At 39.3% G+C, this 13,815-nt stretch overlaps 1 protein-coding gene across 4 annotated transcripts in view; it reads right to left on the bottom strand.

Annotated features, from left to right (window-relative positions):
• CDKAL1 (CDK5 regulatory subunit associated protein 1 like 1) overlaps window positions 1-13,815 on the bottom strand; it is a 608,618-nt gene that overhangs the window by 107,921 nt on the left and 486,882 nt on the right. For all 4 annotated transcript variants that reach the window (XM_069562792.1, XM_069562791.1, XM_069562793.1 and 1 more), the window contains one exon: window positions 6,695-6,757. In XM_069562792.1, the coding sequence (XP_069418893.1) occupies window positions 6,695-6,757 (63 nt within the window). The remainder of the gene's footprint in view (window positions 1-6,694; window positions 6,758-13,815) is intronic.

The raw sequence follows: 13,815 nt of genomic DNA on the forward strand, positions 1-13,815 counted from the left end.
AGTAGTGTAATGATGATGATGATAATTCAATCAGATTCCAGTCTCCTTGCCAATCCTCAGGGAAACTGCCAGAGCAGAATTCTGACATCTATGGGTCCCTGGATATATCATTTTAACATACCACTAAAATCATCAATATTTACATATACTTCGATACAACCTATCCCTGAGGTTACAGTAACAAAATAAATCAATGTGTTAAAAAAAAAGTTTAATTTTTAGAACAATGCCATGTTAGAAGGAAAAGAGAAAAATACAATGGTACAATATCAAAGTTAGGCTCCAGGAAACATGACCTGTTATTCAACTTGAATCACAAGCTAAGAAAAGTTAAAAATAAAGAAAATGCTTTTGGATCAGGTTGGCATGGATCAGGAAGCAAAAGGGTGTCTAGAGATACCTATTCTTGAAGCCAGAAATAGCAGATCCGCCTCTGTGGTAACAATCATATGGTTACCTTGAGCAGGAAGCACAGATTTTACACCAAAAGAGCTCTTTAGAATGTCCATTATTCTGAGACTGAGTTCCTCATACGGCTTTAGTGTAGAGTTCCTGAGGCCAATGGAATGAGTTTAGTATTTACTGAAGTGTTCACTTCCCTGTGTTCCAAGGTCATAACCTGAGCACGGTTTTAGTATGCTGTATGCTCTTTAGTTTACTAAAACTGCAACTATGGTTTTAGTATGAATGTGACAAATGTTAACAGTAAGGGAAGTCAATCAGACATTTATCCAACTGTTCCTGCTATTTAGCAACATCCCCCAAATTACTTTTCAAACAACTTTTAGTCTTTGCCAAAGATGGGGACCAGAGTTAAGTGCACAAATAGTTTTGTCCAATCTGCTGCAGAGGACCGTTTTAAGCATGGCATAAACATGGCAAATCAATAACTTGTCTCTTCCTCTGCATGTGCCATGAAAATCTGGCTATCAAAGAGTGCTGGATCCATTAAGAACTGAAGTTGCTATTTCCAGACAGCAGATAGCTCAAAGCCCAGTAGGGCCAGCAGGCAATGATCCAAACCCACATCTCCTTCTCTAAATGTACAACCCAAGACACTCTGATGCTGCTTCACTCCAAGCACAGGGCATGATGCAGGTTTGACAGTTCTGTAGCTGCCTCAGGACTGAGTCAAATGGCTATGACTCTTCAAACATAGAGAACTGGATAAAGTAACTTCTATGTTAAATTACTAGATAGATGTGATTAATGGAAAAATGTAAATCAGTAGATGATTTTCTGAAATGAAACTGTTCCTTTGGCTTAAGTTGTGTTATGTGGATTTATGAAACTTGATGCCATAGAGATTACTAGCCTCTTAGGGAAGAAAGGACGGTATATAACCAAAGACTTCTTTTCTCCAAGACTTCTGAAATAGATTGGGCTTCTGTCCAAATGAAGCTGCAGAAAATATAATTTTACACTTTCTATTACATAGTTCACTATACACTAGTAGGTACGAGTTCCAAGAAGTATTTGTATCCATAACAGTTCTTAAGGTAATCTTAGGAAGTGTGGATAAGGAAAACACACGTCAATTATTCTCGTACATTTAATACTGCAGGTAAAAATGCACTGTACTGGACTCCCCTGGTAGCCCAGTGGTGGAGACTCTGCCTGCCATGCAGGGCACATGGGTTCAATCCCTGGTCTGGGAAGAGTCCACATGCCTCAGGGCAACTATGCCCATGTGCCACAATTACTCAGCCCGCAGCCTATAGCCCGTGCTCTGCAATGAGAGAAGAAACCACAATGAGAAGCCCATGCACCCCAAATGGAGAGCAGCCCCGCTCACTGCAACCAGAGAAGGTCTGTGCATAGTAATGAAGACTCAGTGCAGCCAAAATCAATTCAGAAATTAAAAAAAACTTATTGTACTGATTCACTACTTACCAGTATTCACTCAAGTTATACCTAGAATAAGCTTTAGGATAAAAATATAACTCTCAAAGGCTTGAATAATTTTAGAGGATTTAATTAAATAAATAGTTGGGGGGAAGACAGATTCTACCCTTCTCCCCTCTTAGGCTCTCATACATCTTCTGTCCCACCTGGTTAGTTTCTTTACCCAATTACCAATACGTGTTCAACCACTCTTTGACTAATTCTCATTTACTAAACCACTCTCTATAGTAATACATACTTCATTTATCCAATGTTATTAACAACCAGCTCTTCCTAAGAGAGTTTTCAGGATAAAGACGATTTATTCTTAAAAGATCAATGTTTGTAAAAATAGATTCTACACATCTCTTCTTTTTTTTTTTTAAAGAAAACATCTGTTTCCTGAGGTAATTTAGGTCCAATTATTTTACTCTGGGACTACAAAAAATGTATTATAGGGATATTTGGATCCACATTAAGTGGCCTTGGGCAGCTGCACATTTAGAATCCCTCTGTTAATGACTTAGAGCTTTTATGGCCGACCTTGTCCCTGCATTCATTTTGCATGCTGCCACTTCTTAATGGAGCTCTGACTTCTTGAAGCAATAACCACCCTCTTTTTAACTGCTGCTAGAGTTGACTGTGGTTTGGGAAACCACGCATCTATGTTTGTTAGAACTTTTTTTTTTTTTTTAAAGTGGACTGTTTGTGGATGGAGAACTGAAGAACTAATGAGGCAGGGAGAGAGAGAATTAGATGATTGTGACAGTCTGGACCTAGGCTGGCTTACTTTCAGGTTCTGGGTTGTGTTTTTGACGGCTAAGATCGCTACACAAAAGACCTCCGGTTGAGTGATTTTCTGTCTATTCATATGCTAACTTCTCAAGTGTATTCAATTCACAGGCAGCTGGTTTTTTGGACACACAGGAGTCTGTTTACAGTTCAAGCGATACATGTCTATGTGTGTAGAAAAAAACCATTAAAATAACACTGGTCACCAAAAGACAAAGAAAAGTTTACTTCACCAACACAAGTATGTTTCTACTCGTGTGTGTCCACTGATTTATGTCGAAAATTATTCAAACAACAACAGTCACTAAAAGAAAATGAGAAGCCCGCTTCACAAAATACAGAAACTATAACAATGACAACCTGTTAAAAAGATTCACTTTTAATGGCTGAGTATATATTAATTCATATAGATTATCTATGTTGAGGAAGCATTGAATTTTGCAGATGTAAAAACCACTACAGACCTAAACAGAATTGTGTACCTTTTCCTTTCCAAGTATGTTCATATTTTATAGTAGCATTTTATGATAGCAAATTATAAACATCTGTGTTTAGCTGATAAACCTAGATTTCCCCCAACACGTAATTCTGATAATATGTAACAAGAAAGAAAAGAAGGCAATAGGAAAGAAGGAGACATCATATATATGCAGGGCAATATGTTCTTCAGGTCGGAGACAACAAGCATATGCTAATCTGCATAGCTTTAATAACAACGTTCTAATGATAACCTATTCCACTTATCCTTGACTTATCCAAAGGAGAAATGCAACTCCAGTTGGCTGTCCTTGGCCTGGGAGATCTTTGGTCCTATAAGCTTGTGGTTAGCTGTGATGTGGTTTCAGAAATTCCAAGCTCTGTTTATTATGTGTTTATTAAAACAACAGAGGACAGAATATAATGTACAAAACACAATCAGATTACCTGCAGCTACTGGATTTCCTTTACCAATGCTCCCTTTTTATTAGGAGAGAGAAATGAGACTTAGGGTTTGGTCAAGCCTTTCTGTGTATGTTTACGAGGATTCCTAAAAACAATTTTTAAAAAAGATGAACATAGGACTAGAGATAACAATCCAAAGCGAAATTCTTCCAGGCTCCAGCAAAATTGGACTTAGAGTATTAAAAAAACCAAATCGAGTATTTTCCTCAAGACTCATCCTGAGTGCTCCTTTTGCCCTAAGCTCTATTTGCTTTTTGCAACAGCACTTAGAGAAAACCAACTGACCATTTACAACCCAAACAATGGCTTTCAAGTCTGATTAAGAAACACACCTGGCTTCACTCAAACAACAAATTTGTTTAACCTGGTGACTTTCCTGTGTCTGGGGTCAGGCAGGCGCAGTCTCGGTTTGGAGGAGAAAAGGAGAGCAAACATAAGTGACTCACTGAGAGCAAAATGGTGGGGCTGACTCCCCTTTCTCATTAAACTGTTTTAACAGTTTCTTGGAGGCAAGACTATCATTTAAGTGACCCACTATAATTATGACCCCAGAAAATTATGCCAACTTTAGAACAAGATTTGCATTTCTGGGTTTGCTCAGCATTATGAACCTTCTGAAATGCTAAGTATTCCTTCTTTGGTACAAATTTACATCAAGGGAAAAATGAACAATTAAAAAAATCTAGCTAGAGAAGAATAGAAGACCGTAACACTCACTCCCATGAGTAGACCGTAGTGTTTTTTTTACTTCTGGTGTCATTTTTACTATGGAAAATTTCAATCATATTAAAAAAAATACACAGAATAGAAGGATGAACTCCCACAAAACAATAATTTAGTTTTGATAATCAACACAGGCCAACCTTCTTTTTACTGTGCCCTACCCATGTCCCCCTTTTAATTCTTTTTTAAAGCAAATCCCAGACAGCCTATATTGTATTTTATATAAGCTTTCATTTACGACACATGTATATATTTAACCTGAAAGATCTCTCCAGAAAGCTCACTGAGCATGAGATGTTTAAACCAATTTTAACCACATCTTACAAAACATTTTACACTAAAAGCTATCTGTCTAGAAAACTAATTTGAATATAATCGGGCAATTAAAATGACAAGGTAACTCAAATCACAATCTTCTACTATTTTATTTATGGAGAAAAAAGGAACATTCTAATATTGAGAAAACAGTGTACCTCACTCAACGCCCATGATTCAAGAGACATGGTTAAAACTAAAACAGTTAAATTTGCCTGGAAGGAGTTTAGAAAAACATGAAGAGGTGAGTAAGGGGAAGGAGAAATTTTCCTAGAAAATGTCCCCCTTTTTACTGCATATATAGAATAAAACAGAATGCCATCAGGCTAAACCTTGGGTGCTTCAAAAATCACTCATCAAGCCGTCCAGCTACTTAACAGTAATTTATGACTGACCTTAAAGCAAAGATCAAAGGGAACTCCATCTAGCATTTATGTTCAATTCCTCACTGCCTGATGACTAATTTGTAGAGGAATGAAGTCTTCACAGAGGAAGCCAAAACCATCTGATGTGACTTTGATACAATGCCACAAAGGATATGAAGAGGAAGCCAGGAGAAGCTGTGAGTAGCTAAGCTCCATTAAGAGTTCTAATAAAAGAATAATGGAATTTCCCTTAACAGTGAATTCAAAAAATGTTAGAAGTGGGCAAAATTAGACAAGTCAGGCAAAACCTTTGATTTGTCACAGCTTATTGTTGCTGCTGCTGTTAAATATTAACTTCAGACGCTGTTGCATTTACGTTAATTAAATGACACTGCCTAAAAAAAAAAAAAAAAAAAAAAAGGCAACTTTCCCATCGGAAATCTGGCCAATCTCATTCCTCTGGCTGTCGTGTTACTTATCAGTCTGCACCTCCCGCCTGCATTGTCAGACACTCCTGGCTTGCTCAAGCTCTTTCCAACAAATTGCTATTCTTCAGTGATTGATTCCACTTGAAAAATTTAACTAGAAATGATAAATGTTTAGTCTTGTACATCGCTGTGGTCACATGGAATACAATATCTCTTTTGACAGATTTTTGACGCTTAAGACAACTGGAAGCTATTCAAATTCTTTCAACTTCTATGAACAACTGGCACAATTTTTTTCCTCCTGAATCCAGACATCTCTGTATTCTCAAATGAAGAAAGTAGTTTTCACACCTCTTATTTTCGCTAGTTAAAAAATCCCTACCACATGTCTCTTTGTAAATTCATAGATATAGATTTAAGTTTATATCAGCATTTCAACTGTGCAAATGTTTTGTTTGCTTCTGAAATCACCTCAAATTAACAGATTTATCAGAACCTTACTTGATATAGAAGATTTGAACAAGTCTCAGGATACTTTCATAAGATGTTGTATTGCCCATTTTCTTTAAAAAGTTAGTGGGCTTTTTAAAGAATTTATGTTTTACAAATATATAGTGAAATACTTATCAGTGAGAAGAGGCTTAAGAATTCTTCAAAGACAGGGAGCGGAGAGTGCGGGGTATAAATTCAACAAGACTGGCTGTGGATCTATGAAGTTGATGGATGGAGGGCCAAGGTCATTAACCATGTGGTCTTCGGTACAGCAAAGCTCTCGGGAGTGAGTATTTCAGGTATAATTCTAGGCACTGCTTTCTGTTAGAGAGTGTGTGTTGTTTTTTTTTTTAAAGAAAGAGAACTTTCTGTCAGGAGCAATGGTGAACCAAGAGTTGGCAGATAATATTTCAACTATCTTCATCAATTCAAAAGCCAAGTTCATTTACCACACTGTTTGGAAAGGGAAAAAACACACTAATCGATAAACACCCCCAAATCTGTCTTTTGACAGTCTTTGAGGCTTCAGTGACAATAATGTAACCAGATTTTAACATGAATACAGAAGAATATTTTAGTTCAGAGATACAAATTTTCTCTCTTCTTTACAAGAGATAAACAGTTAAAAATTAAAACTGAAATATGAATGTAATTGGTAGAAGTGCACTTCAAAACCGCTGTGCACTGGTGAACACTGCTCTGCGTTCAGAAGGCCTTCCATTAGCAGCCACACTGAGAACATACTGCTCTTACCTTGTGATCATATGGGCTGTACGAATGGAATATCCGGGAAAGCTCTTTTGTTCTTTGCTTTTTCTGTGGGAGAAAACACAAACCTTTGAGTTGACAGGTGGCAAAAATACACACATGTGTATATATCTAAATGTAGATCTCTAGCTCTATCTCACTATCTACTTTATGACATTATTTTGAGATTTTTTTTCCTTTGTGCAGGCCGAGGACCTACACGGTTAATTTGGGATGAATGGATACAACCAGAAACCAAGGCCACTTGATGGTTATGTGGATCACTGTCACAGACCAGCCAGGCAATCTCTTTATGGAAAGTTTCATAATTACAACTCTACTTATTACAAATGCATAAATTCAGACACTAAAAAAAAAAAACTATGAGAAGAAAGAAAATACATTTAGAACACTTTCAGTTTCACAGCAACACCCACTTCTTCTGTTACTCTGAGTTGGGCACGAGCAAGGCTTCCCTGGAGGCTCAGCGGTAAAAGAATCCACCTGCAATGTGGAAGCTGAAGGAGACACAGGTTGGAGCCCTGGATCGAGAAGATCCCCTGGAGAAGGGAATAGCAACCCACTCCAGTATTCTTGCCTGGAGAATACCATGGACAGAGGAGCCTGGCGGGCTAGAGTCCACAGGGTCACAAAGAGTCGAACACAACTCAACTGACTTAGCATGCATGCACGCATACATATATATGACTGCTATAGATACAATGGTGTCTCACACACAGTAGGCACTCAATGAATATTTGCTGAACTAATGAATAAACGAACATACCTGAGTTAGACAGGCATATACCAACTGTATCAGTAATGACAACATGTGACTCTCATACACAGTTACAAGGAAAATAGCCCCTTTCACTTCTCAAGATGCCTTCTTCATTATAAGAAGTGAGGCCTCTCCATCTCTTTTAGCCCCAGCATCTGTGATAACGAAGGGTGTTATTCTCTTAGGAGAGGTGACTGTAAGAATCAGCTTGTTTACTTTTGTTTTACTGATTATTTTGTTTACTAATTGTTTAATCACCGTGTTAATCCACTGTGATCTGTCCACCTTCCCATAACCGCTGTGAAAAATTTTGTGGATAGTTCCAGACCTTCTGTGCATGTATCTTCACACACAACTGATAACTTTTACTTTCAAAGAAAAAGGATCATTCTGTATACATTCTTCTGAAATTTACTTTTTTTCCACTTCACTATTTATCCTTGCAAAACTTAAGTGCCTGTATATCCAGCACTGTGATCCCTTAAGAGTTCTAAAATCCAAAAACTCCTGAAATCTGAACTTTCTTCCTGCAATGCATTTCAATTTATAAATATAATGATAATCTTTGCACAAACATCTAGGCCAGCTTGAGAGGGTGTGTTTTTTAAAAGGATAAATTATGGAAGTCCAGTTGTAGAATCAAGGAGTAGGCATGTTTACTACCTTGATAGGAACAGCCAGGCAGCCCCCTCCTCCAGAGCAGACCTACCTTCCCTCTCACCAAGAGTGAATGAGAAAAGGGATTATGGCTTAGGTTGGAAATTCTTAATTTCTCTTTTCCCCTTAAAGGTTAGAACATTTATAAACTTAGAGAAAAGATAAGACATTAAAAAAAACAGGTATTAAAACACCATCCCAGCTGCTGATTATAGAATGCATTTCCTGTATTTAGATTTTGTGTATCATAAAGTTAGCCCACTCCAGTTTAGTTCAGTTGCTCAGTCGTGTCCGACTCTGTGACCCCCATGGACTGCAGCATGCCAGGCTTCCTTGTCCATCACCAACTCTCAGAGCTTGTTCAAACTCATGTCCATCGAGTCAGTGATACCATCCAACCATCTCATATACCACATCTTAAAATTCTGTCATGAGAGTGGCCAGTCTGTCCTTAAGACTGCCCCCATCTGGCTTCTGGGTCTTTCTGATGTTGATCCTTGCCCGGTCCCCACATTCCCTAGGGAAGGATTTCCTTCCTTTAAACTCCAGTCTCCTCCTGAGCACACCCATTGCACCTCCCCAGGGTGAAATCCACACAGATCTCCAGCATAGACTACATGACCTTTGGCATCTACCTGGTTGAGGAGTCAGAGCTAATATCAATGAGGCCCTTGTGTTAGAGTCATTTGCACACACTCATGGAGTTCCTATAGGTTAGTTCTCTACTTCGGAACTGTCTTTGGAGCCCAATTCAAGTAAGCAGTCCTTCAAATCACTTGGCCTGTTTCCATATTCTGACACCCACTAGCTGAAATCCCTCTCTGCAGGTCAGCCAAAATTCCCACTTCCCCTGTCCACCCCTGAGCAGTGTTGCTGGTCAGTAACCTAACTCCATTTCTCTGGAGAGCAGAGATGTATGTCTAACTGTATGGAAACAGTTTCATGGCTCTCTGAGCCCTGGCATCTGTTCTGAACAGGTCACCTGCCTACCAGAGTTTTCATTAGCTTCTAATTTTCTCTTTCCTCTCCATACACCCACTTAGCTGGTTTAACAGTTCTTGGCTTATACTTCAATCAGAAGAGAAATGACGGATATTAACACTTCCTTTGGTAGGAGACAATATAAAACACTGGGGAAAAAAATTTTTTTTTTTTCAGAAAGGAAATTATGCTAGAGAAGATAAAATAGGCAGCATATCAGTATTCAGCTTACGAGGTCTCCCCGGGACCGCTCAGTCCAAAAATGGCAGAGTTACCAGCTTGAGTCAGCAAGTGGATAAGGAACAGGCAGAGGTAGTTTGGTGTGGCCTTTTCTGTGGGTTTCGATTTTACATCTTTATTTTGATTGCTAAAACCTAAATATACCTTCTATTATTTGGGGAAGAAAGTAGGGTATAAATAAATAGCAAATAACACTATTCAGATTAAACCCAAAAAGAAGGCAGTGAAGAATGCCCTTTTGTCTGACAACAAATTTACTATATACAACTACAGTGAAGTCTTGGCTGTGACTATGGAAGGTTATATATTATTAGTCCAGTTAACTGAATACCACTGCTGTTTTTCCTGTGAGGTCAGAGTCATGTAGCCCAGAGCTGCATCTTCTGGGATCTAGAATAGGGGTTGACAAATGATGGCCCCTGGGTCAATTCAGCCTACTGTCTGTTTCTGCAAATAAAATTTTAATGAAAAATAATAGTCACACTCACTTACTTCTGTATTATCTACGGCTGCCTTCACGCCATAACAGCAGAATTTCAGTGGTTGCAACAGAGACTCTATAGTTCATAAATGCTAAAGTATTTACTATCTGACTCTTCACAAAAAACAGTTATAGAAAGAGCCATCTCTGATCTATTCATAGACTCTCTATCTTTGACCATGTCCACTTCTGGCAATAGTCCTGTGACCCCAAACTAAATGAACAACTATTTGTCCAGCAAAATTCCTTGTTCCTTTTGCTCACCGAATGAAGACAGTTCAAGAATCAATCATAACCTATATCCTGACACAACAGGATGAACATATCAAGGAAAATATCAATTAGCTGTTTTTTCAGGATTTTGCATTCTGAGCATTCTACACTCAGACAGAGACTGTTACAAGTTGTTTTTGAGAGCATGTTGAAATAGGGCTTTTGGAGCTTTCTGTAGTCACATTATAACTGCTAGTGACAGAAACTTTGAGAAGAGACCCTTTACTAAGTTCTAGCACTAAAGCCCATTCTGAAGGAGATCAGCCCTGGGGTTTCTTTGGAAGGAATGATGCTAAAGCTGAAACTCCAGTACTTTGGCCACCTCATGCGAAGAGTTGACTCACTGGAAAAGACTCTGATGCTGGGAAGGACTGGGGGCAGGAGGAGAAGGGGACGACAGAGGATGAGATGGCTGGATGGCATCACTGACTCGATGGACGTGAGTCTGAGTGAACTCCGGGAGTCAGTGATGGACAGGGAGGCCTGGCGTGCTGCGATTCACGGGATCGCAAAGAGTCGGACACGACTGAGCGACTGAACTGAACTGAGTGCTAAAGCCAAGTAGAAGGTTTTGTGTACGAGTAACTAAAGTAAGCCAGTTGCTAGTGAGCCAGTTTCTCACTCGCAGACCATGTTAACAATACGAAGCTACAAGACTTGTTGAGCCTTGCTATCAGCAGTTTTAACTGAAACTAAAAGCTGAGCCAAAAATGGAATAATTAGGTATTTTCCTATTGCATCACAGTGTGTGTCTAAATTACCTCCCACTTTTTCGCCTGTTAAAACAAACATCTCAGTCATGCAACCACCTGTTAATTCTCCAAGTGTTTAAAAAGTAAACATGTTAAACAAGTTGTGTGATGAACTTGGAATGAGGGTGGCCAAAGTACAGTAACTACGGCAAACACCTCCCCAAGAACTGTGTAAAGTGCCTTCAAGTCCACCTCATCACTAAGCTCAAGGCCCAGGTCACAGAGATGTGTGTGCATGCTCAGTCATGTCCGACTCTTTGTGACCCCACAGACTGCAGCCCACCAGGCTCCTCTGTCTGTGGGATTCTCCAGGCAAGAATACTGGAGTGGGTTGCCATGCCCTCCTCCAGGGGAAGTCAGAATTTCACTCTGCAAGGACAGAAAACACCAATGACCCCTTTTATGTCCACATTTAAACTCCCTTTCAGACAAAACCAAACAAAATTAAAGGTCCTAGGGGAGAATTTTTTTTAATAGTTCAGGTTTGCAGATAATGTAATTATTTCAATTTTCATCAAAGATAACAACAGAGCTCAGATCTGAAAGGCATTCTACGTGTGATGAGAACCTGTATTTCGAACAAGATCAAAATATAATCAATTGAGTTTTAACAATATCCACCAATTTTACTTCTCCTGGTTCCCCAAATGAATTCAATGCTTTCTGGGCCCATTCTCTATTTATAGATTAATGTTTTCTAAAATAAAATAATGCTGAGTATAAGGTGAAACTGAAATAACTCTACATATGGATTCTCAAAAACAAGAAAATCTACAAGCTTTCAAGGAGTTTGATGTGTTTAAAATATGTTCTAATAAAACTCAAGTGTTTCAGCAGGTCTTCATCATACTTTGTGGTAAGAAGACAAAAGAACAAGTTTGAGTTTCAGTGAACTGACTGCTGGTTTCTGGTTCTGTCTATAAGGAACTTGGAAGTTACTATTCTGAAAAATCAGCAACTTGTCTTGGACCCAAACGAGAGCAAAGGACACATGGAACACTGTTCCCCACCCACCCACCCTGAACTGGGGAGACCAACAAGCAACCGAGCAGAGCAGGCCCTTGTTGGGACCAGAGTTGGGGCAGGGAAACCCGAACAATAATTACTGGAAGCTCAGTGCTGACAACTTTGGGAGTTAAGGACTCCAATGGGATCCAGTTGTAGGGGCCCCACAAGGCTGTGACATTTACCAGCAGAAGCTCCACAGAAAAATCAGAGAAAAATCCCCTTGGGCTTCTGGCAGGAGGAGGGGGAAATAGAATCATTTTGGAATACACCAGTGCATTTTTCTCTTCACAAGGTCCGCCCCTAAGAGAAGCTAGCTAATCAGAGCCTAACCCGCTAGGGTATTACCTAACTGACCTCAGAAGGGAACACACAGCTCCAGCCCACCTCACCATCCAATCCCACCTAAAGAGAGAGAAAAACACTGAGAAACACTTGTGAAGATCACAGTGCAGAGGCCTAGGCTGACTGAGACACTGTGACACAATCACAGGAATACAGAACACTCCCCACCCCCCCACACATCTTGCCATATTATTGAAGGCAGTTCCTTTTAACCAGGACACCATATCTGATGATCAAGAAACATCACAAGGTATGTCAAAGGAAAAAATCACCCACAGTTTGAAGAGACAGAGCAAATGTCACAACCAGACATGGCAGAGATGTTAGAATTATCATAAAGCAATTATGATTAATATACTAACATCTCTAATGGGTAAAGCAACAGCATGCAAGAACACATGGACATTGGAAGCAGAGAGATAGAAATCCTAAGGAAAAAAACACAAAAGAAATGTTAGAGATCAAAAATAATGTAACAGAAATGAAGAATGTCTTTATGGGCTTATTAATAGAGCGAAAACAGCTGAGGAAAGAATCTCTGAGCTAGGGGGTATTTTGATAGAAACCTCTAAACTGCAAAGCAGAGAATAAACACTGAAAGAAAAGAGAATATCCAAAGATTGTGAGATAAAAGGTATAACATATATGCTATTGGACTTATAGGAGGAGGAAAAAAGAGAGGGGAAAAGACAAAACAACTTGAAGTAAGAATGACCAAGAATTTCCCCAAACTAAGGTCAAATTCTGGAAGGTTCTGGAACTAAACCACAGATTTAGGAAGCTCAGAGAACATCAAGCAGGACACATGCCAAGAAAACTACACCTTGCCATATCATCTTCAAATTACAGTAAATCAAAGAGAAGAAAAAATCTTGAAAGATGCCAGAAGGAAAAAACATATTACCTGCAGAGGAGCAAAGGTAAGAAACTTCTCTTCAGGAACCTTGCAGGCCAGGAGAGAGTAGAATGAAATATTTGAAGTATTGAGAGACAAAAATCCACCAACTTAGAATTCTGTACCCTGAACAATGATCCTTCAAAAATAAAGGAGCAATTAAGACCCATATCACGTATGCGTATGAGAGTTGGACCATAAAGAAAGCTGAGCGCTGAAGAATTGATGCTATTGAACTGTGGTGTTGGAGAAGACTCTTGAGGGTCCTTTGGACAGCCAGGAGATCAAACCAGTCAATCTTAAAGGAAGTCAGTCCTGAATATTCATTGGAAGGACTGATGTTGAAGCTGAAACTCCAATACTTTGGCCCCCTGATGCGAAAAACTGACTCATTGGAAAAGACCCTGATGCTGGGAAAGGTTGAAGGCAGGAGGAGAAGGAGACGACAGAGGATGAGATGGTTGGATGGCATCACCTCCTCGATGTACATGAGTTTGAGCAAGCTCTGGGAGTTGATGATGGACACGGAAGCCTGGCATGCTGCAGTTCATGGGGGTTGCAAAAACTCAGACATGACTGAGCGACTGAACTGAACTGGAGACTCTTTCAGACAAAGAAAAATTGAGGGAATTGGTTAAAAGAAACTCTTTAGAGAAAAGGGAAATAATATATGTCAGAAATGTGAGCCTTATTCTTAATAGATCTAATAGGCAACAG

This window comes from Ovis canadensis, chromosome 20 (assembly GCF_042477335.2).
Source record: "Ovis canadensis isolate MfBH-ARS-UI-01 breed Bighorn chromosome 20, ARS-UI_OviCan_v2, whole genome shotgun sequence".
NCBI lineage: Eukaryota > Metazoa > Chordata > Mammalia > Artiodactyla > Bovidae > Ovis > Ovis canadensis.